The sequence below is a fragment of the Notolepis coatsorum genome (genome assembly GCF_963971535.1).
Source record: "Notolepis coatsorum genome assembly, chromosome: 9".
NCBI lineage: Eukaryota > Metazoa > Chordata > Actinopteri > Aulopiformes > Paralepididae > Notolepis > Notolepis coatsorum.
The window spans coordinates 41,502,570-41,529,708 of NC_140173.1; the positions used below are offsets into that span (position 1 = coordinate 41,502,570).

The 27,139-nt window shown below is 43.5% G+C and overlaps 1 protein-coding gene across 1 annotated transcript in view; it reads right to left on the reverse strand.

The window, feature by feature from the left end:
• Nucleotides 1-27,139, reverse strand: part of ly6pge (lymphocyte antigen 6 family member pge) — a gene marked incomplete at both ends in the record, with an annotated part of 47,157 nt that overhangs the window by 9,964 nt on the left and 10,054 nt on the right. The window contains one exon of the mRNA XM_084321849.1: nucleotides 19,815-19,931. Coding sequence (XP_084177975.1) covers nucleotides 19,815-19,931 — 117 coding nt within the window. The remainder of the gene's footprint in view (nucleotides 1-19,814; nucleotides 19,932-27,139) is intronic.

Below are 27,139 nucleotides of genomic sequence, written 5' to 3' on the forward strand. Positions count from 1 at the left end.
ACGAGTCCTTACTCTGGAGGTCAAAGTTCACTAGCATTCCCAAGCTCACCTCTATGATGTCACTTCCTGCCCACATGGTATATAGCTCCCATTTTTACAAGCTATCACTGCTAGCCTATTACACTGAAGATGGAACACCTGTTCCGAAACATGTCTGTACTATAGGCTGCCATTAAAAACAATTTTTTAAAATCTGAGAGTGCTGGTCCGGCCTTCGGCTTTATTCTGCTTAAATGTTTGGGATTTCAGCACCCAGTGTCATATACTGAGAGCGCGGTCTAACTTGACTTTTGTAGCACAGGTCAAAATCTTGTAGCACAAGTATAAAACGGGTTATATTTGTAACAGTCACAAATGTGCCTATTGTATTTGTGTTATTTAGTTTTATGTTGCATGATGATCATGCATACATTTATTATGTATTGTATTTTTTATGTTTAAATATCAACATCATCTGTCTGTCCACCCTCAGTACATTTACTATCAATATAATATACTCGTCTGACTTCATCATATCTTTTCAAACGCACACACAGAGGGAAAATGCCCCCCCCCCCCCTCCTTCCCAGTCCTCCTTCACAGTCCCCACTCTGCTGTTCTCTGTCGCTCTGAACAGGGCTTTAGCTTGTTGTTAGCTTATGCTAACTGACGTTAATTCCGGTCTTAAACACAACGTGGTCATAAAGGAATGGCAAGGGTTGCAAAGCATGTTATATGCATTTGACCCGTTGCGGAATAAAACAGCAGGGATTTGTTTTGGGTCGCGAAAACACTATCCTTGCTCTGTTGCAACGCGTTCCAGACGCTACTGCTGCTACTGAGACAAGTCCTGCTGTCAGTGCTGTGTTGAGATGCATCCGATTGGCTGTGTGCTGTAGAGCGGATATGAGTCACGACACCACGGACTTTCAAAATAAGAGTATCATAATCAACTGAATGTTGCTAGCTGTCGGAGCCTAGTTATTATAGCTGGAGCTGCGCTTGGGCAGAAATGAGACCCGCTACAGGATTTTCAAAATAAGACTGTTGTCATTCTATATTTTTAGAGAAACATACCCAAGCATCTCGCGGAACCCCTGTTGAGAACCGCTGGTCTACAGGACTGGAGTGAGTTCTTGAGGCACTGACATCAAGGTGTGCATTTCAATGGAGACTTTTCTGGAGACTACTGTATAAAAACAGACTATCGTACACACATACTTAACCCTTTCACTGCCACACTACAGAAGGTTAAGGGCTCTACATGCTCGAGCAAAAGGAACGCAACAGCGACACGACGTGGACAATGCAACAATGTTGCAAGCACTTTGCATTTATACTTCTGGAACGGCTACACACAGTCTAAGCAACATTGTACCCCGTATGCAGTGTTGGGAAAGTTCACATTCTACATGAACTAGTTCAGTTCACAGTTCACAATTTTTTAAATGAACTAGTTCAGTTCATAGTTCATAATTAAAAAATGTTAACTAAAGTTCATGGTTTCAAAAATGAACTAATTTAGTTATTTTATGATTTTTTGATTTTTTTTATATATTTTTCACGTACAGTTACTTACATTACAAAAACACACATTGGGACAAGGGGGGGATGGGTCCTCCAGTTCATCTCTATGCCATCATCCACACCATAAGCAAGCAAAAACAAAACAAAAAGAAAATCAAGCAAAAAGGAAAGCAGACCAAGACAGGCACTGTACAGTATTGCACAATATGCCTCGAGCCCATTCACATGTAGACATACATCAATTTATTTTTTCCTATCCTAGGTCTGTCCATACAATGGGGCACTGGGCCTTTAGAAGGATCCGAGAAATGTCAGCAGGAAAATAGTCTAATAGTGGGGCCCACACCTCCTGAAAGCGTCGTTGCCTCTATGCATTGCACAGTGTCTTTCATGGGGTAGCACACCGAAGATCTCTCTATACCACATTTGTAAAAATGGAGGCTTATCCTTAATCCAGTTTATCAGAATGCATTTCCGGGCTGAAAATAGAAGTTTATCAAATAGTTTGAATTGTAAAGGGTGTCACCCCTCCTACCCAACCCTACCCCCACCCACCCACCCAACCACCTCCAATGTACAGTCCCCCCCCAGCCCACCCCACCTACCCAACCTCCTCCAATGTAGTTTCAACGTCAAATGTATACTCTCTTTTCTGGACTTTTTTTGTATCACAAACAGTACTGTATTTGCAATTATACAACGGCATGCAAATTTCTCGATTCTGATTGGCTGAAACAGTCCATTTACAACCGAATCACATCACTCCGCCGGATCACTCCGTCGGAAAAAACAAGATGGCGGACAATAATCTTTAACAAATGGATATGTTGATAGCGTCATAACGACTAAATATAAAGCGATTCTGTCACGGCGAATGTCTTAGTCCTTTAAACAATGTTGGATGATGTAATTGATGGGTCATGAGTCATTGTAGAACAAAATAAAAATCGCGCGAATTGATTGATTGATTGATTAATTTGCAATTCTTTTTCCTTCCCCTTCCTTGCCAGAGCTCATCTCTCACACTGTCTGGCTTCCAGACACACTCACTCGGTCGCGCGCGCGCGCGCACACACACACACACACACACACACACACACACACACACACACACACACACACACACATATGGGACACGTTGATATATCTGTGAAAAAAGCTCTGATTATCCCAAGACTGGTAAAATAGATTCCTTAACTCAGATCAGATGTTATCCAAAAAGATTATTCCAATTCCTGATCGCCATTCCAAATATCTATCGCGTTTATTGATTCAGCGTTGGGTGCTGGAAATACATAATCCACGCTGTTCTGGGGTCGGCGATCAACTTGGGTCTCTTCAGTTGGCTTGACGGAAAAGTAAAATGAGGAAACTGGCCCTCCCCCCATCAGTCTAAACTAATGGGGTGCAGTTACACACACACACACACACACACACACACACACACACACACACACACACACACACACACACACACACACACACACACACACACACACACACACACACACACACACACACACACACACACACACACACACACACACACACACACACACACACACAACAATGTTGGATGATGTAATTGATGGGTCATGAGTCATTGTAGAACAAAAGAAAAATCGTGCGGATTGATTGATTGATTATTGCAATTCCTTTTTTTTTTTTTTTTTACCTACTTTCAATAGAAGCATCTAAGAATGAAGTTCTATAGAAAGTAGGTCTGCATCCCCTTAACAATTGTGTGTATTGAGCCGTACTGTATTGTACCCATTCTGCATCTGGTAATACAATTTTCAATCAATCAATCAATCATTCCAATAACCACTAACTTCATAATTAAAAACTAAAGAAAAGTTGGATATGTTAGTTGGTTGGATGTCTTAGTTGAAAGGCAGTTGGATGTGTTAGTTGGTTCGATGTCTTAGTTGAAAGGCAGTTGGATGTGTTAGTTGGTTGGATGCCTTAGTTGAAAGGCAGTTGGATGTGTTAGTTTGTTGGATCCGTTGGATGCACTTCCGAGCTGCTTCCACATGGAGGCAACTTCTCTCAATCATTCCAATAACACACAGTTGGATGTGTTAGTTTGTTGGATCCGTTGGATGCACTTCCGAGCTGCTTCCACATGGAGGCAACTTGTCTTTTTTGTTGTTGTGGGAACAACTTTTTCTGGCGGATGGTTTTTTCAATAAATCTTCTATTAATGTGTGTTTATTGTATAGCAATACGGTTGGATGAATGTGGCAGTTGTATAAAAGCATTACACCACTTGCAGTCGTGATTTGTGAAAAATAAACCATGCCTAGGGGGGTCTAACGACCACCCCTAGGCATGGCTTATTGTTCACAAACCACTCCTGCGCGTGATGTAATGCTTAAATCTGGTATGTTATAAATGTATCGATGTAGCAGTTCTGTCTATCTGTATGTCATGTATGTCATATGTTATGATGAATTGAAAATGGGGGACCCTGATGTAAACAAGACGAAAGTCTTTCTCTGGTCTGCATCCCCTTAACAATTGTATGTTTGATTGATTGATTGATTGATTGAAAAGTGTATTAACAGATTGCAGAATGGGTACAGTACAGTACAGCTCAATACATACAATTGTTAAGGGGATGCAGACCTAAGAAAGACTTTCGTCTTGTTTACATCAGGGTCCTCCATTTTCAATTCATCATAACATATATGACTGAGCTGTACTGTACTGTACCCATTCTGCAATCTGTTAATAAAGTGTTCAATCAATCAATCAATCAATCACTTGGCCCCAGAACCTGGATAAACACTTAGATTCCCAAAAGTAGTGATAGACTGTAGGTACCCAGGTCTGTTTGACATTTCGAACATAAAGGAGATATTGAACGGCCCATTTTGTTAGTTCTTTTTTCAATACGTTGCTGCAAGCTATTATTTGTAAAAATGATTGAACCACAGACAGCAATCGGAATACTGGCATTTCCATAACGCTTTGCTGCCGCCCATTCAGTCCACACTAGTAGCAGCTGCAGCTTTCATCTCTACAGTATATTTTCAAAAACATGAGGAAAAACTTTGCTTGAATTGTCTTTATTATGAAAACTAAAACAGGACGTTTGCATATTCTCAATGTTGCTGTCGATGTCGATGTACGGACTTGCTTCTTCAAACCGGGTGGACAAAGTTTACAGACAAACGTTAGATTGTTTCCGTACTGACTTTAACGTTAAACTCTTTTAAATGCTCATACGCCGACGTCTAGAGGTAGAGTCTGACTCTAAGCGAGTGCTGCTCTCGACCTGCTGCTGCAGCTCTCGGCTTCTGCTCGCAGATTCCGCTGGTCCACTGTTGTTGTGAGGAGTCTGATGACGTAGCCAGGGGTGACAGGCGCGTTGCCAGATCGGGTGGTTTTACGCATAAATTTGAAGCCTGTTTACAGTGTGTTTTAACTGGGTTTTCGGCTGAAATGCATATGAAATCTGGCACATCTTTGAACGCTGTTATAATAGAGTGCTGAGAATGAACGCACGTTTGAACGCCTATTGCTTAATAACAGCGGAGCAGTGCTGCCGTTGCTTCCGCGTTTTCCCTGATTGGCCGCGACACGCCCCGCGGCAGGCGCGGCAACCGCAGAGTGGAGCGCTCTGCCGCGGAGCGGAGCGGCAGAGCTTGCGGAATTATGTAACCGCCCTAATCCGCCATGATTTTCATTCGGCGCTCAGCTCACCTGGCAGAGCAGCGGTCCTGCGGTCCTGCGGTCCATTGTTGACAAGTTCGAATCCCATCAATTTTAATTTTTTTAACGTGATTTTTTTTTTTACGTGTATTCTTTCGCCGGTTAAGGTTAGGCATGGTTAAGGTTAAGGTTAAGGTTAGGCATTGTTTCGGAGTTGGTTAAGGTTAGAACGGTTAAGTTTAGGCGCTGTTAAGGAGCTGGTTAAGGTTAGAGTTTGTCTTAGAGAATGGCAATATTCTTTCTATGGTTAAGGTTAAGGTTAGGCATGGTTAAGATTAAGGTTAAGGTTAGGCATTGTTTCGGAGTTGGTTAAGGTTAGAACGGTTAAGTTTAGGCGCTGTTAAGGAGCTGGTTAAGGTTAGAGTTTGTCTTAGAGAATGGCAATATTCTTTCTATGGTTAAGGTTAAGGTTAGGCATGGTTAAGGTTAAGGTTAAGGTTAGGCATTGTTTCGGAGTTGGTTAAGGTTAGAACGGTTAAGTTTAGGCGCTGTTAAGGAGCTGGTTAAGGTTAGCGTTTGTCTTAGAGACAGCCTATTTCCGCACTGCCGCTCTCCCGCGTTGCCGCGGTCACATGGTCAAATTGTCACATTCTTGCACTGCTCCGCTGTTAAAAAGCAACACGCCGTTTGAACGCCGTTATACAGCTCTGAGAATGAACGCGTTCTCAATTACATTCATTTAGCGGATATACAGTACGTTCAGTTCACGTTCGCCCAAAATACGAACGCGTTCATGAACTATCGTTCATTGAACGCGTTCAGGTACATCACTGCCCGTATGTAGATATGTTCCCTAGATGAAACATAACCGATTTCCCTTCTCAACCAACCCATTGATAACAACCCATATAATAGCCGTGTTTATGTTTGTTTTTGCTCGTGTTCTTGTATATAGTGTAATAGTTATATTTAGTTTGTTAGTTACGTTTGTTAGTTCGTTAGTTTAGGTTTGTTTTAACGTTAGCTAACATTAGATAAGTTAACGTTAGTTAAGTTAGCAGCAGGGATGGACGCCGTTGTGCAAATGCAGCTACAGGCAATCGATGATGAGGAGGAAGAGCTGCTGATTTTATTCGGCAGGAGAGAGAGAGCTCGTCAAAGCCGTATATAATAGAATATCCCTGTGGTGCGGTCGTAGGCACGACAGTGCAGCTTGAACTACCTGTTGTATTAAATTAATTGATTTCTGTTCTTGTCCCTCTGTCCAGTCCTTTCGACTAGCCCCACCCGTTCATTGTAAACAATGATGCATGTAATTATATTAACGTTACTGTGTGTTGTAGCTATGTTAATAAATTCTGAATGGCATTAACGTTAGTTGGGTATGTTAGCTAGTATGATAGTCCAGACAAACAAAGCTATTTAGTTAGCTTGCTAGCTATCATTGCAAATCAAAAGTTGTTTGTATTTAACGTTACCTCAGGATACCACTGTCATTGTATTTAGCTAATGTTGATAGCATTGAATAGCATCAACGCTAGCTGGTTGGCTACAACGAATTCTCACAAGCTGGCATCATAAAATCTCAACACCAGCCATGGGAATATTGTTTAATAAATTATGGAGGCTTTTTAACACTTTCATTGCCAACAGCGCTATATGTCGTTGGTTCATGCCGACCGTTTATTGCCGACCGTTTATTGCCACCATATAGCGTTTTTTTTTTTATTATCGATTTGAATTCATATTTCATCATTCTAGTATCACGTCAGTGCTGCAAACTCTCTCTGAGCTCCATTGGGAAAATACCACCCCCTATCATCTCCCGGATGGTAATGCACCCTTTTGGAATGGACTCAATGAAAATTGATGAGAAAAGAAGAATCCGGAATCCACATTTTACTTCTCAGGCAAGTAATCCGAGCCCATCGGACTCATTGTGGCCCATCAGAAGAGTGTGGAATACATATTTCCAGTATGCAGCGTTGGATCAATAAACGCGATCGATATTTGGAATGGCGATCAGAAATTGGAATAATCTTTTTGGGGAACATCTGATCTGAGGTAAGGAATCTATTTTACCAGTCTTGGGATAATCAGAGCTGTTTTCACCTATATATCAACGTGTCCCATATGTGTGTATGTGTGTGTGTGTGTGTGTGTGTGTGTGTGTGTGTGTGTGTGTGTGTGTGTGTGTGTGTGTGTGTGTGTGCGTGCGATCAGGAAATGAGAGAATTGATTTTTCAGCCCGCTTCTCTAGCGTGCATAAGTACACATATACTATCGATAATCTAGCGTTTATTTGAAAACGATTAATAAATAGGCAGAAAAATTTGAACGTTTTTTGTGTATTACAGTAAAGAGCGTTTATCACAGCATCTTTATATTTTCCTGAAACTTTCAAAAAACTAGCGATTTTCAAAATGCTATAAAACGGAAATGAACCAATTAAAAAACAATCCGTTTAGACAATGTTGACTGCAAACAAATCATTGATAAGCGACGGCCAGATTAGACACATAGCCATAATTTAAGACATAGATTATGCGTTCACAAATATGAGAGCGCTATCATTGAAGTGGGTGGCAGCATTCAAGGGGGTAAAAAGGAAAACACGGCCGGCAATGAAAGTGTTAATCGTCAAGGTAAGAGGATTTGTCATGATGATACATTAAATGTAACAGTCAAATTCAATGTAACTATCGATAACGTTAGCTAAGTTAGCTATTTTTGGATCGCGAGGAACCAATATTATATGACAGCCCCACCCCCATTCGCTAACCAACCAATCAATGCTACGCAACATCAACGCGAACGGTTGTGTTGCAGTCACTAGTTCGATTTTTGTGATAGGTACGCAACACCCTCTGCAACCCACTCTGCGACGGTTGCAGATGTCGCAGAGCCCATGTTGTGTCGCAGTTGTGTTGCAGTTGCGTTGCAGTTGCTCGAGCATGTAGAGCCCTTTATACATACACACAGACGTATACATACACACAGATTTATACATACACACAGACTTATACATACACACAGACTTATACACAGTGATGTACCTGAACGCGTTCAATGAACGATCGTTCATGAACGCGTTCGTATTTTGGGCGAACTTGAACTGAACGTACTGTATATCCGCTAAATGAACGTAATTGAGAACGCGTTCATTCTCAGCGCTGTGTAACGGAGTTCAAAAGTGCGTTCATTCTCAGCACTCTATTATAACGGCGTTCAAAGATGTGCCATATTTCATAATGCATTTCAGCCGAAAAACTCATTTAAAACACTGTAAACAGGCTTAAAAATTATGCGTAAAACCACCCGATCTGGCAACGTGCCTGTCACCCCCTGCTACGTCATCAGACTCCTCCTCACAACAAGCAGTGGAACAGAGGAATCTGCGCACAGAAGCCGAGAGCTGCAGCAGCAGCACTCGCTCAGTCAGAGTCAGACTCTACCTCTAGACGTCGCGTATGCATTTAAAAGAGTTTACAATTCAAACTATTTGATAAACTTCTACTTTCAGCCCGGAAATGCATTCTGATAAACTGGATTAAGGATAAGCCTCCATTTTTACAAATGTGGTATAGAGAGATCTTTGGTGTGCTACCCCATGAAAGACACTGTGCAATGCATAGAGGAAACAACGCTTCCTTTCAGGAGGTGTGGGCCCCACTATTAGACTATTTTCCTGCTGAAATGTCTCGGATCCTTCTAAAGGCCCAGTGCCCCATTGTATGGACAGAAAAAATTTTGAACTGTGAACTGAACTAGTTCATGTAGAAAGTGAACTTTCCCAACACTGCTTATACATACACACAGACTTATACATACAGCGGTTTTAAATAAAAAAAAAGTTAAACTAATGTTTACAGTATAATGTTTACAGTATATCTAATGTTTACAGTATAATGTTTACAGTATATCTAATGTTTACAGTATAATGTTTACAGTATATCTAATGTTTACAGTATAATGTTTACAGTATATATAATGTTTACAGTATAATGTTTACAGTATATATAATGTTTACAGTATAATGTTTACAGTATAATGTTTACAGTATAATGTTTACAGTATATCTAATGTTTACAGTATAATGTTTACAGTATATATAATGTTTACAGTATAATGTTTACAGTATAATGTTTACAGTATATATAATGTTTACAGTATATATAATTGTAACTGAGGGGTACAATTCCCTGACTGTATTGATAAGTATGGTATCATTAAACCACTACCGCTTTATGTACTTTAACTACTGGCCACACAGTACATGATATAGATATGATGAACACTTTCCCACCATGAAACCAAGTCCACACAAATGTATCCGTCGAATATTTAATATATAGCAAAGGGTATATACAACGTTCACGTAATGACATTTATGATTTGAATGCACTTGTAAGGCAAATGAGTATTCGTAGGCAAATCAACATTGAATGTCCAATCTCTGGTTACGCAGGAAGCAAGTATACAACCTGGTTCTTTAGGGAACTATAGCGATGGTACTTAATGATTATAGCTGGATATACTAAAGGGGGGTCCTGCTGGTTGTAAGTCAGTAGGGGGGGGGGGTTAGGAGAGCCGCCGGCGATATCCCATCTGGCCAACGATTTCTTGGGAGAATTCAGAGTGCTGAACACGGTGCCCACAGAACCTTGGTCCACAGATGAATACAGTTGGGCCCTCTTGTAGACGGTAGCTGCCGGTCCACAACGAAGAGACGTGAGGCGACCTCACTCGGGGTAGAGCGCCGTCTCACCTGGACTCCTCTCGGGGGGTAGTTCCAACACTCACCAGTGTTGGCTGTTATCCATGGCATAAATCAAAGCACCCAAAGCAAGTAGATAATCCAAGCCGTGTAGGGCTCGCCGTCGTCCGGGTAAGGTAATCCAATGTGCAGGTCCACTCGTCCTAGCCCAGAACTCCTCGGATGAAAGCACCACACGTGGTCTGCCCAGCCTGGTTAAGACTCTAGATAACGCGAGGAAAACGATGGGGGTACTACTCACTGTATAACTCTAACCGAACGATGCACCATACATAATAGACTATTATTAACTTAATAGAAATACGTCCCACTCGACGGTATAGTGCCAAACTATGACAATTCAACTATTAATCCACACGATGTCTCAATGCCATTCTGAGGCCAAGTTGACCATACTGCACCACACGTGTATCGTGGGTGAGGCTTAACGTCTTGCCACTAGGTTGGAGGGTAAAGAACTAAGGGCTAAGGGACTAAAAGGAAGTTCTACTTTACTTGCGCCATATATATATGCGCTGTGAACAAATAGTACCATTTGTATTTCGGTAGACGTATTCCTACGCGGAACCGGGGCTAGTAACGACATGTTTGTCAGCACGATTGAACTTGAACCAAGGGGCTTGGCTGCTGGCGCCAAGTTCTTGTCCAATGAGAGAATGAAACTATTATGGGCTGTTAGTAGACTAAAGGGATATTCAGTGTATATGTACAAGGAATATACAAGGGATATCAAACGATATACAAATACTATTAAATATATATCCATAAATAAATATATATATTCGGTTTAATCTGATCCTTCACAACAGCCGCCCCCTAATTAGTCCCACCTAATTAGCTAAGCAGAGACAGATTAACCGCACTGTCTACCACTCAAGGTCCGCTGTAAGGGCCAGTCAACTCACAAAGTCGTGGGGTCATGGTCGTCATCGATAGTGTCTGGGAGTCTGGGCAGTTCTATTAGCCTCGCCACGGGTCGTGTGTAAGTTCGCCCTTGGACGAGCACTTCAGCTGCTCGGACCTTTCCATCGGCACCGGTGATCACTTTGCTTACGCGGCCAGCCGGCCACATAGCTCTGGGTAGTGACTGGTCGATAATCATGACGACTGTTCCTTCTGTCAAATTGTCTCTCTCTTTTACCCACTTCTGGCGGGTCTGTAGAGACGGTAGGTAGTGGAGTAGAAAGCTGTTCCAAAACTTGTCGGCCAGTACTTGACTGTACCTCCACATTCTTCGGCCGTTCGCTTCTTCAGGCCTGTACATTGTCTGTGGTAGCGCGGGGTCCAGCCGCCCAATCAAGAGGGTGTTGGGGGTGACTGGGTGGACATCTGCTACATCACTTGAGACGTAACCGAGGGGCTTGGAGTTCAATACTCCCTCGATCTCCGTGAAGACTGTCATTAGGACTTCTTCCGCTACAGTCTGGGCCCCAAGCACGGCGTACAGGGCTGTCTTTATAGAACGTACTTCTCGTTCCCAAGTTCCACCGAAGTGGGGTGCGTTCGGGGGATTAAACTGGAAGTCAATCTGGGATGGAGCGAGGTGGGTCTTAAGTTCTGGGCCCATAGCTTGGAAGCTCTCTCTCAGCTCTCTTTCTCCGCCTTTGAAGTTTGTCCCGTGATCAGACAACAACGTAGACGGTTTTCCTTCCCGTGATGTGAATCTTCGGAAGGCCATAAGGAATGAGTCTGTGCTCATGGTTGGAAGGAGTTCGATATGTATCGCTCTGGTGGTCATGCATTTGAATACAATACCCCACCGCTTCTCGGTTCCTCTTCCTTTCTTTATATACAACGGGCCAAAACAGTCCATGCCTGTGGAGTGGAATGGCTTGTCGCCGAGTCGGAGGCGACTGGGGGGTAGGTCAGCCATCCGGGGTATGCTGGGCTGCGCGCGCCACTTTCGGCAGTCTAGACAGGTTCGCTGGAAGCGTCGCACTGCTTCTCTCCCTTGAAGTATCCAATAGCGACGTCTGATCTCCGCGAAGACTCTCTCTGCTCCTGCGTGATGCACATCCTCGTCGTATTTCTTTATGATCAGCTCTGTGACCTTGTGTCGGCTGTTCAAGACTATCGGGTACTTAACGTCATCCGGTAGATTGGGGGCCCTCCGCAGACGACCACCCACTCTGATGAGATTATGGGCGTCGCTCTCGGGTGCCAGGTGGAGCAATCTGCTGTCTGATGGGACGGGCTTTCCTCCCTGTAGACAGTCTAGCTCGTCGGGGAACGAGTCTCTCTGGGCTCGTTGTAGTAGAAGAAGTTCTGCTTCTTCGTAGTCAGCTGCTGAAATGTCGGCAGTGGGCTGAATCTCTGGGTGGTGCCACAGAAATGTCTTTAGTTGCGCACTTTGTAGGGTGAGGCAATCATCTATGTTGGGGTCTGTGGAGGCGACTGTGCTCAGTCCACAGAACATAGGTTTCTTGTTCTCAGCCTCCTCTTTACTCGCTTCCCGTGGGGTGGGCGTAGGCCACTCTTCTTCCGGGAGCTTGAGGAACTCTGGTCCGTCACTGTAGATGTTGTGACGGGTGAGGTCATCTAGGGACATTCCCCGGGTGATGACGTCAGCTGGGTTGTGTTTGGTGTCCACATACCACCAGCTCGCTGTTTCTGTTAACTCTTGAATCTCGGTGACTCTGACTCCCACGAAGACTTTGTATCTGCATGAATCAGACTTGATCCATGTGAGTACTGTCGTGGAATCTGACCACAAGATTGTTCTGTGCACCGGAATGGTGAGTTCACGTTGGATTAACGTGGCTAGATGCGCTCCTGCTAGGGCTGCGCAGAGCTCTAGACGCGGGATAGATTGTTGCTTTCGTGGGGCTATTCTTGAGCGAGCCAGGATGAAAGCGGTGTGTATCTCTCCTCCCTTCTCTTGGGCACGCAAGTAGGCCACTGATCCATAGGCTACTTCGGAGGCGTCGCTGAAGACGTGTAGATCCATCTTGCATGTCTCTGGCCTCACTGTGGGTGGGAAGTAGCTGCGGCGTATATTGACGCCTGGGAGTGAGCGGAGTTCCGTCTCCCACTCTCTCCATGTGGAGGCAAGGGGTGCGGGTATTGGGTCGTCCCAGCCCTGGTCCTTGTCCCATAGTGCTCGTACAATCATCTTTGCCCTGGTGGTGTAAGGTAGAATACATCCCAACGGGTCATATTGTCTGGCGAGTGTTCTGTACACACTCCGTCTGGTGGTCGGTATCGCCGTCGACCTTCCCTGCTCCGTGGTCAGGGGTTTGTGTCTATAGTGGAGCGAGTCTGTTTTGAAGCGCCAGACTAATCCTAGTGTCATTTCTTGGGCTTCTCCTGGGATGGTCGCCATCCAGGTCTCGCTGCTGGCAGCCTTGTCCGCGGGGGAGAGGCTGCGCAATACGTGCGGGTCGCTGCTGGCCCACTGCCTGAGATCAAAGCCGCCTTTGATCAGGGAGGCGCGTAGCTTGAGTAGGAGAGCCTCGGCTTCTTCTTGAGTCGAAACGCTTTGTAAACAGTTGTCCACGTAGAAACTGTTCTTCACACTGTGTCGGACCTCTTCATCTGCTGCTGGGTCCTCTGCGACGTGTTTCTGTAGTGCAAATGTAGCACAGCACGGGCTGCATGTAGTTCCGAAAGGGAGGACTTCCCATTGATAGATGGCGGGGTGCTCATCTCCGATCCTCTCTCTCCATAGGAACCGCAGCAGGGGCTTGTCCTCCTCCACTAGTCTCACCTGCAGGAACATCCCTTTGATATCCCCGCTGATAGCCACCTTGTCCTGGCGGAAGCGTAGTAGCACGCCTAGTAGAGAGGGGCCGAGTGTGGGGCCGGGCAAGAGCTCTTTATTCAGATTCTGGGATCCGATCTGGTAGCTGCAGTTAAACACAATGCGATCCTTGCCGTTGTGGTGGACCTTGTGGTGCGGCACGTACCATGATTCGGTCGTCTGATCGGCCTCTTTAATGTCAATCTTCATTACGTGTCTCGCTGTGATTAGCTTCTCAATCTCAGCGCGGTACACACTCTCTTGAGCGGGGTCTTTGGCTAGGCGCCGCTCTGTGTTCAATAGATACCGCTCCGTAGCTTCTTTCGTGGCGTGAAAGGTGGGCATTCCCTCTCGCCTCAGGAGTGGAGTTGCGTATCTCATCACTCCGCCGACTGTGACTCTCTTTGTCCCTTGCTCGAGGAGGTTTATGGCGTAAATGTCTTCTTTAGAACGAATGTCTTTCTTTTCGTTCTTAAAGGGCATTGTCTCTAGTGTCCATAGCCTCTCGACATGCTGCAGGAGAGTGGTGTCTTCTTCTGTCACTCTGGAGTGGAGGCAGCTAGTGGCTGCTGTTCGGTTGAGAGATTTAGCGAGGGGGCCTTGTAGTGTCCATCCTAGGCGGGTCTCGACTGCTGCAGGACAGCCTCTGGGTCCTGTATGGACCCGGTCTATCGGGACTATGAGGTCTGCATGGTCGGAGCCTATCAGCAGGGTCGGGGTGGCGCCGTCTATGAGCGGGATAGGTAGTTGACGCAGGTGCACATATTTATCCATCAGCTTGGCGATGGGGTAGGTGTACTGTGATAGTCCTATTTCTTGGCTGGTGAAAGCATTTGTAATCCTATACCGTCTCTCTGGCTGCCCGCTTGCTGCAATAGTGAAGGAGACATTCTCGCCTTTTATCGTCTTTAAATCTCTTCTTATTGTCCGAATTGTCATTTGGTTCTCGCTCCCCCGCAGTCCCAGCTGGGCCGCAGCAAACGCGAGCAGAAGGGTCTTCTCTGACCCGTCATCAAGGACGGCGTAAGTGTCCATGACTTTATCTTGGTAGCTCAATGTTACACGGACTACCTTTAAGAGCACTTGGGCGCCGCTGCTGCTGGCGGGGTCAATGTACATGACACTTGCCTTTGTGCTGCTCGATGGTGCAGGTGCAGGCTTTCTTCTGTTACTGTCGTGTAGGACATCTAGGTGGGCTCCGTCACACCGACTGCACCTCTTCTTTAGGCGGCACTCGGCTGCCATGTGACTGCGCGCACATCGGTAACAGCGCCTGTTGGACTTTATCCATTGACTCACTTCTTCTGCATTCATCTTCTTGAACAGGTCACATTGTGACAGCCAGTGTTCCTTCTCGCAGTACGGGCACACCATCTTCCACTTCTCTTTTCTCGAGGGGGTACTGTGGTTCTTACTGCTCGGTACTGATTCTGATTGGTGCATGACAGTCACCGATCTTCTTCCATCGTTTATTCTCCTGGGTCCCTCTCTGGAGCTTGGTGTGCTCCGCACGAACGTATCTAGTCGTAGGCTGCTGACTTCTCTCGCCAGGAAGTCGGCTAGATCGAGGAGGGATGGTTCGGGACCGTTAGGATCACGGTGGTCTCTCTGCCGCCTGAAGCGCTCTTGTCTGGCGGGTGGCAGCTTCTCTAAAATCCTCTCGACGTTAGAGTTGGCGTATAGCTCGTGCATACCCTTTTCTCGTTGCGCTCCCAGCATCCCTACCAGGGACTGCACTTTTATAGACAGGTCGTCTAATGAGCGATTGTCTGTTGCTGGGGGTAGGCGGTCAATATGCCTTATCTCTTGGATTACGTAATCCCATATACGTCCATATCTCTGGTCCAGCGCTGCTAGAGCCGCGGTGTATGGGGTCGTAGAGGTGGCATAGGCTAGCGCTATATTGTGCGCTCGGGGTACTTTCAGGTGCTTCAGTAATATTGCATACTTGTGACGTTCATCAACGACATCCACCATCATTGTCTCTAAGCACATTCGGAGCTCCGTGTACTGTGCCCGATTCTCATGGGTGAAGTCTGGGATGGTCGGTGTGGCAATGTATGACGCCGTGGATGGCTGATACATCGGCGAGCGTTGGGGGAGAGGCCTCCTAGGCGAGTCTCCTCTTGCGCCTCTCTGTGGGCTGGTACCGGCAGGGTACCATGGCCCGCTGGTCCAGGTGCTATTCCTCGGGGCTGGTCGTGCGTCATGCTCACCCGTGAATAGAGTCGGGGGTCTGTAGCGCAGCGCCGCGGGGGTATAGCCTGGGCTGTACTGGACCTCCTGGTCCGGTGGAGTACTGTGCTGTCGTCGGGCTTGGTTCTCCTCCTCTCCCTCTTCTTCTTCTGTCAGGTCCTCTAGATCCTGTAGTCGTTTATTTAGCCTCTCCGCAGTGTATGCTGCTCCTTCCTTGTAGCTGGGTCTCGCTTGGACCGGTCGGGGAAGGGGGTCTGCGGGGGGTATAGGCTTGGTCTGTTGGTCAAGTTCAGGGTCGCTTGCTCGGTTAGGGGATGCTGCCCTTGACTGTTGTCTCGACGAGTTCCTTGAACCCCTGGCGGAGGGAGAGGGTGTTGCCTTGGTGATCAGCTGCTCCATTAGCTGCGCTTGTAACTTGTCGCGCTCGGCTTGTAGTCTGTCGCGCTCGCCCTGTAGTCTGTCGCGCTCGGTTTCGCGCTGGATGAGAGCGAGGTCGCGCTCTGTTTCTCTTTGGGCACCGGCAGCGGCACGCTGGGTGTCTGCTCGGTCTCTTGCCATATTCTCTTCCGTCTGAAGGCGTCTCATCTCCAGGCGTATGCGCTCTTCTTCGCTCCGTTGCTGTGTCTGGAGTCGATCGCGTTCACCCTGAAGTCGATCGCGTTCACCCTGGAGTCGATCGCGTTCGGTAGAGGCTGTCAGGCTGACGAGGAACGCCTGTGATAGCATCCTCTCCGCTTCGCTGGGGGAAGACGGTTGTAGAGGTGAGCCGCTCCTGGCTGTACTCGTTGGGGAGTCCTGGAGCTCTATCTCCTTGGCGCTCTCCTCATCTTGTTCCGTGCAGAGTTCTCTCTCTGTAGGGTTGTCTTCCTCCCGGGGCTGGTCGGGGACTACTTCTTCGGTATTGGCGGGGGGTAAAGGCATGTCAGCTCCCTCCTGGTCCCCACCGTGAGCTTGGTCAGTTACATTAGAACCCACTAGGGCCTCTGTGGTCGGGGTAACCTGGTCGTTAAGGTCAGACATAATTTTACTTTCTACTTTTACCGCGTTTACCGTTTGTCGAAGGCTAGGTAGTTGACTGACAGCGTAATCCTCTAAGTACGGAGGTGGCTGTCGTCTGCGCCGCGGGCGTTCTACGTTAGGAGGACCGTTTCGTGGAGTGTTCATCATAGGCCATTTCAATATTAATAACACTATATTAATATTACACTAGTTACCCTCCGGCTCGAAGGACCAATTGTAACTGAGGGGTACAATTCCCTGACTGTATTGATAAGTATGGTATCATTAAACCACTACCGCTTTATGTACTTTAACTACTGGCCACACAGTACATGATATAGATATGATGAACACTTTCCCACCATGAAACCAAGTCCACACAAATGTATCCGTCGAATATTTAATATATAGCAAAGGGTATATACAACGTTCACGTAATAACATTTATGATTTGAATGCACTTGTAAGGCAAATGAGTATTCGTAGGCAAATCAACATTGAATGTCCAATCTCTGGTTACGCAGGAAGCAAGTATACAACCTGGTTCTTTAGGGAACTATAGCGATGGTACTTAATGATTATAGCTGGATATACTAAAGGGGGGTCCTGCTGGTTGTAAGTCAGTAGGGGGGGGGGGTTAGGAGAGCCGCCGGCGATATCCCATCTGGCCAACGATTTCTTGGGAGAATTCAGAGTGCTGAACACGGTGCCCACAGAACCTTGGTCCACAGATTAATACAGTTGGGCCCTCTTGTAGACGGTAGCTGCCGGTCCACAACGAAGAGACGTGAGGCGACCTCACTCGGGGTAGAGCGCCGTCTCACCTGGACTCCTCTCGGGGGGTAGTTCCAACACTCACCAGTGTTGGCTGTTATCCATGGCATAAATCAAAGCACCCAAAGCAAGTAGATAATCCAAGCCGTGTAGGGCTCGCCGTCGTCCGGGTAAGGTAATCCAATGTGCAGGTCCACTCGTCCTAGCCCAGAACTCCTCGGATGAAAGCACCACACGTGGTCTGCCCAGCCTGGTTAAGACTCTAGATAACGCGAGGAAAACGATGGGGGTACTACTCACTGTATAACTCTAACCGAACGATGCACCATACATAATAGACTATTATTAACTTAATAGAAATACGTCCCACTCGACGGTATAGTGCCAAACTATGACAATTCAACTATTAATCCACACGATGTCTCAATGCCATTCTGAGGCCAAGTTGACCATACTGCACCACACGTGTATCGTGGGTGAGGCTTAACGTCTTGCCACTAGGTTGGAGGGTAAAGAACTAAGGGCTAAGGGACTAAAAGGAAGTTCTACTTTACTTGCGCCATATATATATGCGCTGTGAACAAATAGTACCATTCGTATTTCGGTAGACGTATTCCTACGCGGAACCGGGGCTAGTAACGACATGTTCGTCGGCACGATTGAACTTGAACCAAGGGGCTTGGCTGCTGGCGCCAAGTTCTTGTCCAATGAGAGAATGAAACTATTATGGGCTGTTAGTAGACTAAAGGGATATTCAGTGTATATGTACAAGGAATATACAAGGGATATCAAACGATATACAAATACTATTAAATATATATCCATAAATAAATATATATATTCGGTTTAATCTGATCCTTCACAACAATAATGTTTACAGTATAATGTTTACAGTATATCTAATGTTTACAGTATGTTTACAGTATATCTAATGTTTACAGTATAATGTTTACAGTATATATAATGTTTACAGTATATATAATGTTTACAGTATAATGTTTACAGTATATATAATGTTTACAGTATAATGTTTACAGTATATCTAATGTTTACAGTCTAATGTTTACAGTAAGATGTTTACAGTATAATGTTTACAGTATATCTAATGTTTACAGTATAATGTTTACAGAATATCTAATGTTTACAGTATAATGTGTACAGTATATCTAATGTTTACAGTATAATGTTTACAGTATATATAATGTTTACAGTATAATGTTTACTGTATATTGTTTACAGTATATCTAATGTTTACAGTATAATGTTTACAGTATAATGTTTACAGTATATCTAATGTTTACAGTATATCTAATATTTACAGTATAAGTATATCTAATGTTTACAGTATAATGTTTACAGTATATCTAATGTTTACAGTATATCTAATGTTTACAGTATAATGTTTACAGTATAATGTTTACAGTATATCTAATGTTTACAGTATAATGTTTACAGTATATCTAATGTTTACAGTATAATGTGTACAGTATATCTAATGTTCACAGTATAATGTTTACAGTATATCTAATGTTTACAGTATAATGTTTACTGTATATTGTTTACAGTATATCTAATGTTTACAGTATAATGTTTACAGTATATCTAATGTTTACAGTATAATAATTAATTAATTAATAATAATATTACACCCTTGAGATACAGTTGTGCTTCCTTTTAAACTTCCTGTTAATAAATATCCTTTTTGTTTACAAACCTGGTCATCATTTCTGTCAACCAATATTTATGTTACAGCCCTTTACCCCTATACCTCAGGGGTCGTAAAACAATACCATTAACCCTTTCACTACCACACTACCAAAGGGTTAACCCTTTCACGGCGACAATACAGAAGGTTAACCCTTTCACTGCCACACTAACCGTTTGCAGTGTGGTAGTGAACGGGTTAACCTTCTGTAGTGTGGTAGTGAACGGGTTAACCTTCTGTAGTGTGGTAGTTAAAGGATTAACCTTCTGTATTGTTGCCATGAAAGGGTGAACCTTCTGTAGTAGTGAAAGGGTTAAGAATGCCCCCCCCCCCCACCACCAGAAACCAGGAGCTTCATGGTAATTGGATGGAACCTTGGACTAAACTACTAAACTACTAATGGAGGAGGGCCTCTGAATGAAACTACAGTGCACTAGTAGCTTCTGAAGCGTCAGACTCACTGTCATGTCCCACGACGACGGCGCAGGCGTCCGAGTAGCTGGGGCAGGTTTTGGAGCCTTGCCGGTTGCAGTCATCGTTGTTGGAAGCCATACAGGTGTGGCACTGCAGCGCCTCGCCTGGGGAGGAGGGAGACATGCACTGTTAAAGGGGATCACACGCTCTGGAAGTACAGGAGCTCAGGAGGGACATGCTCTGGAAGTACAGGAGCTCAGGAGGGACACACTCTGGAAGTACAGGAGCTCAGGATGGATTTTTGAGGTCCTTTGCTGAGACAGACACTCTTTTTTGAATGCATTCTAACAGCCTCTATACCTCTCTGTTTCAGTCCTGTTCTCATTCTAGCAGCCTCTATACCTCTCTGTTTCAGTCCTGTTCTCATTCTAGCAGCCTCTATACCTCTGTTTCAGTCCTGTTCTCATTCTAGCAGCCTCTATACCTCTCTGTTTCAGTCCTGTTGTCATTCTAGCAGCCTCTATACATATCTGTTTCAGTCCTGTTCTCATTCTAGCAGCCTCTATACCTCTCTGTTTCAGTACTGTTCTCATTCTAGCAGCCTCTATACCTCTCTGTTTCAGTCCTGTTATCATTCTAGCAGCCTCTATACCTCTCTGTTTCAGTTCTGTTCTCATTCTAGCAGCCTCTATACCTCTCTGTTTCAGTCCTGTTCTCATTCTAGCAGCCTCTATACCTCTCTGTTTCAGTCCTGTTCTCATTCTAGCAGCCTTTATACAATGGCATGCACATTTCTTGATTCTGATTGGCTGAAACAGTCAAGTTACACGTTGTTATTTCTCACACACTCCCAGAACCCGCCCACAACCGAATTATGTTTTTTTTCCGAATAACTCCACCGTTCGGGTTTTTAGGAATGAAACCAAGATGGTGGACAATAATCTTTATGAATGGATGTATTGATAGCGTCATAACGACTCATTCAAAAATGATTCTGTCACGTGGAATGTGTTAGTTGCTTACAAAATGTTGGATTATGTAATTGGTTGGTCATGACTCATTGTGAAACAAAATATAAATTGCAGGAAGTGTGTTGTTAGATGTCATTCGTTGTAGAACCTCCCTCTCCTTCAAAAGGACACTGTCGTTTCACTGTTAATAAAATGTTCAATCAATCAATCAATCAATCAATCAATCCAATAACAACCGCTCACTTCACTGTTAGATGCCATACTTTGAAGCAACCTATTGCTTCGAAGTGGTTATGCTTTGGCCCTCTTCGAAGTGGGTTATGCTTAGAGTCTATCTTTAGAGCAGGGCGATAGACCACCAGCCCTGATTCCAAACTCTAAGCATAACCCACTTCGAAAGAGGGCCAAAGCATAACCACTTCGAAGCAGAGAATATTATGTACAAGGCGGACATTAATAACATTTTCAATCAATCAATCAATCAATCCAATAACAACCGCTCACTTCACTCTTAGATGGAATGCGTTGAAACACCGCACCACCGAGCTGCTTCTAGACACGGAGTCAACTTCTCTTCTTTTTTTCTGGAACTACTTTTTCTGCGGATGGTTTTGTGAATAAATCTTCAATTAATGTGTTTATTGTATAGCAATAAGGTTGGATGAATTCGGCAATTGTATAAAAGACATTACACCACTTGTAGTTGTGCGTTATAAGAATTAGATAATGCCTAGGGGGGTTTAACGACCACCCCTAGGCATGATCTAATTCTTATAACGCACTCCTGCACGTGATGTAATGCTTAAATATACCTCTCTGTTTCAGTCCTGTTGTCGTTCTAGCAGCCTCTATACCTCTCTGTTTCAGTCCTGTTCTCATTCTAGCAGCCTCTATGCCTCTGTTTCAGTCCTGTTCTCATTCTAGCAGCCTCTATGCCTCTGTTTCAGTCCTGTTCTCATTCTAGCAGCCTCTATGCCTCTCTGTTTCAGTCCTGTTCTTAACGGGCTGTTTATGTGCCTGTAACAAGTGAGCTGCTTTTATCGTACAAATACAATAAATATCGTACATCTAGCAGTGGTGTGCAAGCCTGTACCATTGAAATAAATTCTGATCAAACTTTCAGACTAGACATTGAGTCAAATATGACTCCAGATCCAGCAATCTTGTCATTTATTATTTGTAAATATTTTAGGTTAAACTTTAGGTAGAAAAGAGAAGATTTACGTGTGAGCCGCCATTTTGTACTACACGCACATTTGATCAAGATATCCTCACACGCACGTTATTAACTGCAGTGATTGTGTTTCAAGAGGGAGGGTTCTTGTCACAGCTGAACTGCAGAAAAGGCACAATGCACATATATGTAACATATTCTCAGTGTTGGGACAACCCCTCATTTTGTAACAGCAATGCAACACACAGGACAAGAGAGAAGCCTTGTATACAGTGAGACAGATCATCACTGTATTTAACTATATCACAGTACTCTTGTATACAGTAGACATCACTGTATTTAACTATAAGCATTAAAAACTCAAGTCACGTACAGAACTGCGATGCAACACGGCCGTCCCGCAGTGGCGGCCGGTGGGTACTTCGCCACTAGGGGCGCTATACCAAACATTTTGCAACAGACTCATGGCAAGACGTGAGCGATTCGACTCACGCTCACGGCAATGAATCGGCTCTTATGAACGAGTCGCTCAGCTGTTACTACAACAACACACAACCAGTGAAATAAAGTATAGTCTAGACTCTAATTCACAACTTGAAACACAATATATAAATAGAAAAGTTAGAAACAAAACTCGCCCCGTCTCCAAACACAGGCAGATCTCTCCCTCTCTCCTTCTCTCTCTCACACACAGCGCGACGTGGAATCGATTCGTTACACAATCAGACCTATTATATACCAAGAATAACTTCAGTATGAGTACAGGGCTGTACACATATTTTGCATATTGTTAAACGAGCCAAGGCTAGCTATTAAACTATCGATATGAATCGAAAATCGGGGACCCTGATGTAAACAAGACAAAAGTCTTTCTCTGGTCTGCATCCCCTTAACAATTGTGTGTATTGAGCCGTACTGTATTGTACCCATTCTGCAATCTGTTAAATAAAGTTTTCATTCATTCATTCATTCATAGGTAAGGGATATGTACAGATAGATATAGTAACTAGAGTAAGTAAGGGATATGTACAGATATAGTAACTAGTAAGAGTAGGTAAGGGATATGTACAGATATAGATATAGTAACTAGTAAGAATAGGTAAGGGATATGTACAGATATAGATATAGTAACTAGTAGGAGTAGGTAAGGGATATGTAGATATAGTAACTAGAAAGAGTAGGTAAGGGATATGTACAGATATAGATATAGTAACTATAAGAGTAGGTAAGGGCTATGTAGATATAGATATAGTAACTAGAAAGAGTAGGCTATGGATAGATGGGATATGTACAGATATAGTAACTAGAAAGAGTAGGCTAGGGATATGTACAGATATTAACTAGTAAGAGTAGGTAAAGGATATGTACAGATATAGTAACTAGAAAGAGTAGGCTAGGGATATGTACAGATATAGTAACTACTAGTAAGAGTAGTACTATTTGCATATCGTATCTGTCACAAATGTAACAGTACTATATACCTGTATGTCATGTATGTCCCTATGCCATAAATGTCATGATGTCATGTATGTTGTGTATGTCATACATGTCACTATGAATTGAAAATGGGGGACCCTGATGTAAACAAGACAAACGTCTTTCTCTGGTCTGCATCCCCTTAACAATTGTGTGTATTGAGCCGTACTGTATTGTACCCATTCTGCAATCTGTTAAATAAAGTTTTTATTCATTAATTAATTAATTAATTCATTCATCATTCATTCATAGGTAATCTATATGTACAGATAGATATAGTAACTAGTAAGAGTAGGTAAGGGATATGTACAGATTATAGTAACTAGAAAGAGTAGGCTAGGGATATGTACAGATATAGTAACTAGAGTGTTATATATATATATATATATATATATATATATATATATATATATATATATATATTATGACTGGGCACGTAGTGAGCATACACATATAGACAAACATACCAGTACACACACACACACACACACACACACACACACACACACACACACACACACACACACACACACACACACACACACACACACACACACACACACACACACACACACACACACACACACACACACACACACACACACACACACACACACACTATATAGATTATATAGATATATAATGAGCACAACATGGGCCGTTTATTGACCGTATGTCCAGATATAGATATAGTAACTATTAGCAAGGGTAGGCAAGGGATTATGTACATATATAGATATAGTAACTAGTAAGAGTAGGCAAGGGATTATGTACAGATATAGATATAGTAACTAGTAAGAGTAGGCAAGGGATTATGTACAGATATAGATATAGTAACTAGTAAGAGTAGGTAAGGGATATGTACAGATATACATATAGTAACTAGTAAGAGTAGGCAAGGGATTATGTACAGATATAGATATAGTAACTATAAGAGTAGGTAAGGGATATGTACAGATATAGATATAGTAACTAGTACGAGTAGGTAAGGGATATGTAGATATAGATATAGTAACTAGTAAGAGTAGGTAAGGGATATGTACAGATATAGATATAGTAAGAGTAGGTAAGGGATATGTACAGATATAGATATAATAACTAGTAAGAGTAGGTAAGGATATGTACAGATATAGATATAATAACTAGTAAGAGTAGGTAAGGGATATGTACAGATATAGGGATGCGTGATGTCTTGGGAATTATCACGTTAGCCTAGCTTAGCACAATGAACTGAAGCGGACAGTGCAGGTTAGCTAGGCCAGGGGTTCCGAAAGTCGGGGTCGCGACCCCCAGATATGCAGTCAGGCCACTGAACTTAGAAGCAGGCCAGGCCAGTGTTTCTAGTTGCACCAGAGCAATAGTTAGATAACCTAGGTGGGGAACAACCAGGAAATCACTGCAACTCACACAAGTTGGAGAACTATCTCTCTCTCTCTCTCTTGCTCTCACACACACACAAAGGGAGCAGCATGTGATTGGTGGAGGCGGGACCCTTACAAAAAACTGCTAATCATTGACACATGCTAGCCTGTAATAATCCCCCCCAGAAAAATCTACTTTGCATTTGATATATTGCAAATATATGCCATCACACACACTGGCATTTAAAGGGTTAGAATTATAAAATGAATATGTGGTGTTATGATCAGGGCTGAAGTTGAATAAAAGATTGTATTTTTTATCAATTACAAAAAAACTGAAAATCCATAAAAATCTATGTTGTTGCTAATCATACATATGCTAGCCTGTTTTTTAACAATAATTTGTGATGCCATCACAAACACTGGCATTTAAAGGGTACAAATAAAAAAAATGCCTGCACCAGAATGCAGGAAATTAAGTCTTTGTAACAAACAAATTTCCTGGTGGGCTGACTGGGGCTATATTTTGCACTATATTTCCTGGCCTGAATGATTTCCCCAGTCCGGCCCTGGTTAAAAGCCTCCAAAAGCTTATTAGTGTGTGTGCGTTTGAACGTTTGCATGTTTCAACCATACAGTTCCTGAGCTAGGCGACGTCATCGTTGGATTAACTCCAATGCTTTCGCTCGCCGGCTCAGTCTTCATTGAGACAGAGACAAAATAATAATAATAATCATTCAACAATACTCTCTTATTATTTTTCTTATATTCTTGCTTACCTGTCTGTTAAGAGAACAATAAGAAAAGCCACGCCACATTCATCAAGCCGTTCTTAACGTCAAAATCGGTTCTTACCCAGGTCGTTTGCATGATGAATCCCACTCATTCTTAAACTCAAAAGCGCGTTCGCGCTAAAGTCATTTGCATACACACGCCCACCATCTCCTTATAAGGCGAATGAGGCGTGTGTAAAACAGCCGTGGTTCGGCATCTGATCCCTTTTTTTTATATTTTTTTTATTATTGCAAAACAAAAAATTATTAAAAGTCAGTACTCAACACACAATGCATAATGAAACTTTCAGTAAAGGTGGTTATAATATATGCAAGTACAGAAACAGGATAAAACAAAAATAGTCTATAATAACATTTTAGCCGTATACAGTGTATATCCAGCGAAATTACAATTATATAAATGTTAGTATATAATATACCCCTAATACCTATTTTCTAAAACCCTACACACATATGCTCCAGCTCAAACCCCCCCCTCCCAGACCCCCTCTTGGATAGTACCTCCATTATCCCTCACTCCTAACCAGACACCACCATTATAAGCTAGCTTTTATTCTCTCCACCACTTCTAACCACATTGACATTTTGGATTCATTGAGCCCCAGAATTCTTGCTGTAGATATTTCTTGATATATCACATCAAGATATGTAAGAAACCACACTTTTCGGCACATTTTTTCCGGTTGAAACCAACGTGATGCGATCAGTTTTTTAGCTACTGTGATACCCGATAAAACCAATCTTTTTAGTTGTGGATTCACTGCAAACTCAAAAACATCATTCAATAGTAATACCGCGGGGTGTACAGGTATATTCCAAAATACGAGTGTTGATAATTGTTGGGATACATCTTTCCAGAATGCCTTAACTGGTGGGCAGTCCCAATACATGTGCATAAATGTTCCTTCGTCCCCATTTGTACATTGGGAGCATTTGGAGTCTTGTATAAGCCCCATTTTGCACAGCCTTATAGGAGTCAAGTATGTCCTGTGAATATAGTTCAGATTGATTTGTTGATGATCCGGGTTCCTTGATGTAAGTCGGACATTTGCCCAGGCTCCTTGCCAATCAAAGTCATATTCCAGGTCTGGTATATCCCTCCTCCAGACAGTGTCTATTTGAAGGGTTTCATACGAGGACGTTAGTAATTGATAATAAAAACTTGATACAAAACCTCCCAATGTATCTCTTTCATAGAAAAATTTGTGGTATCTGTGGTGTTCAATTGGTACTAGTAATGGAACACCGTGAGATCTCATACAAAGTCGTAACTGTATGTAAAAAAGCCATGTGGACTCGGTGAGGTTAAACTTTATACATATTTCGACATAACTACAGAGGCCCTTGTTATTAAAAATATCCCCTAATGTGTGTATGCCTTTCTCTTCCCATATAGGGAATCTTATAGGTCGCTTTCCCATTAAGAGTGCATTGTTATTGAATATGGGAGTGTGATTATGCCATTCTTGAGGTTTAGGATATTTCTTTTGTGTTTCCCGCCATGTTCTGATTGCATGGGTAATTATTGGGCCAAATTCTCGCTCACAATGCTTGATTGAAAGTTTAGTGTGTGCTATGTCTTCCAGTCTCTGTGGG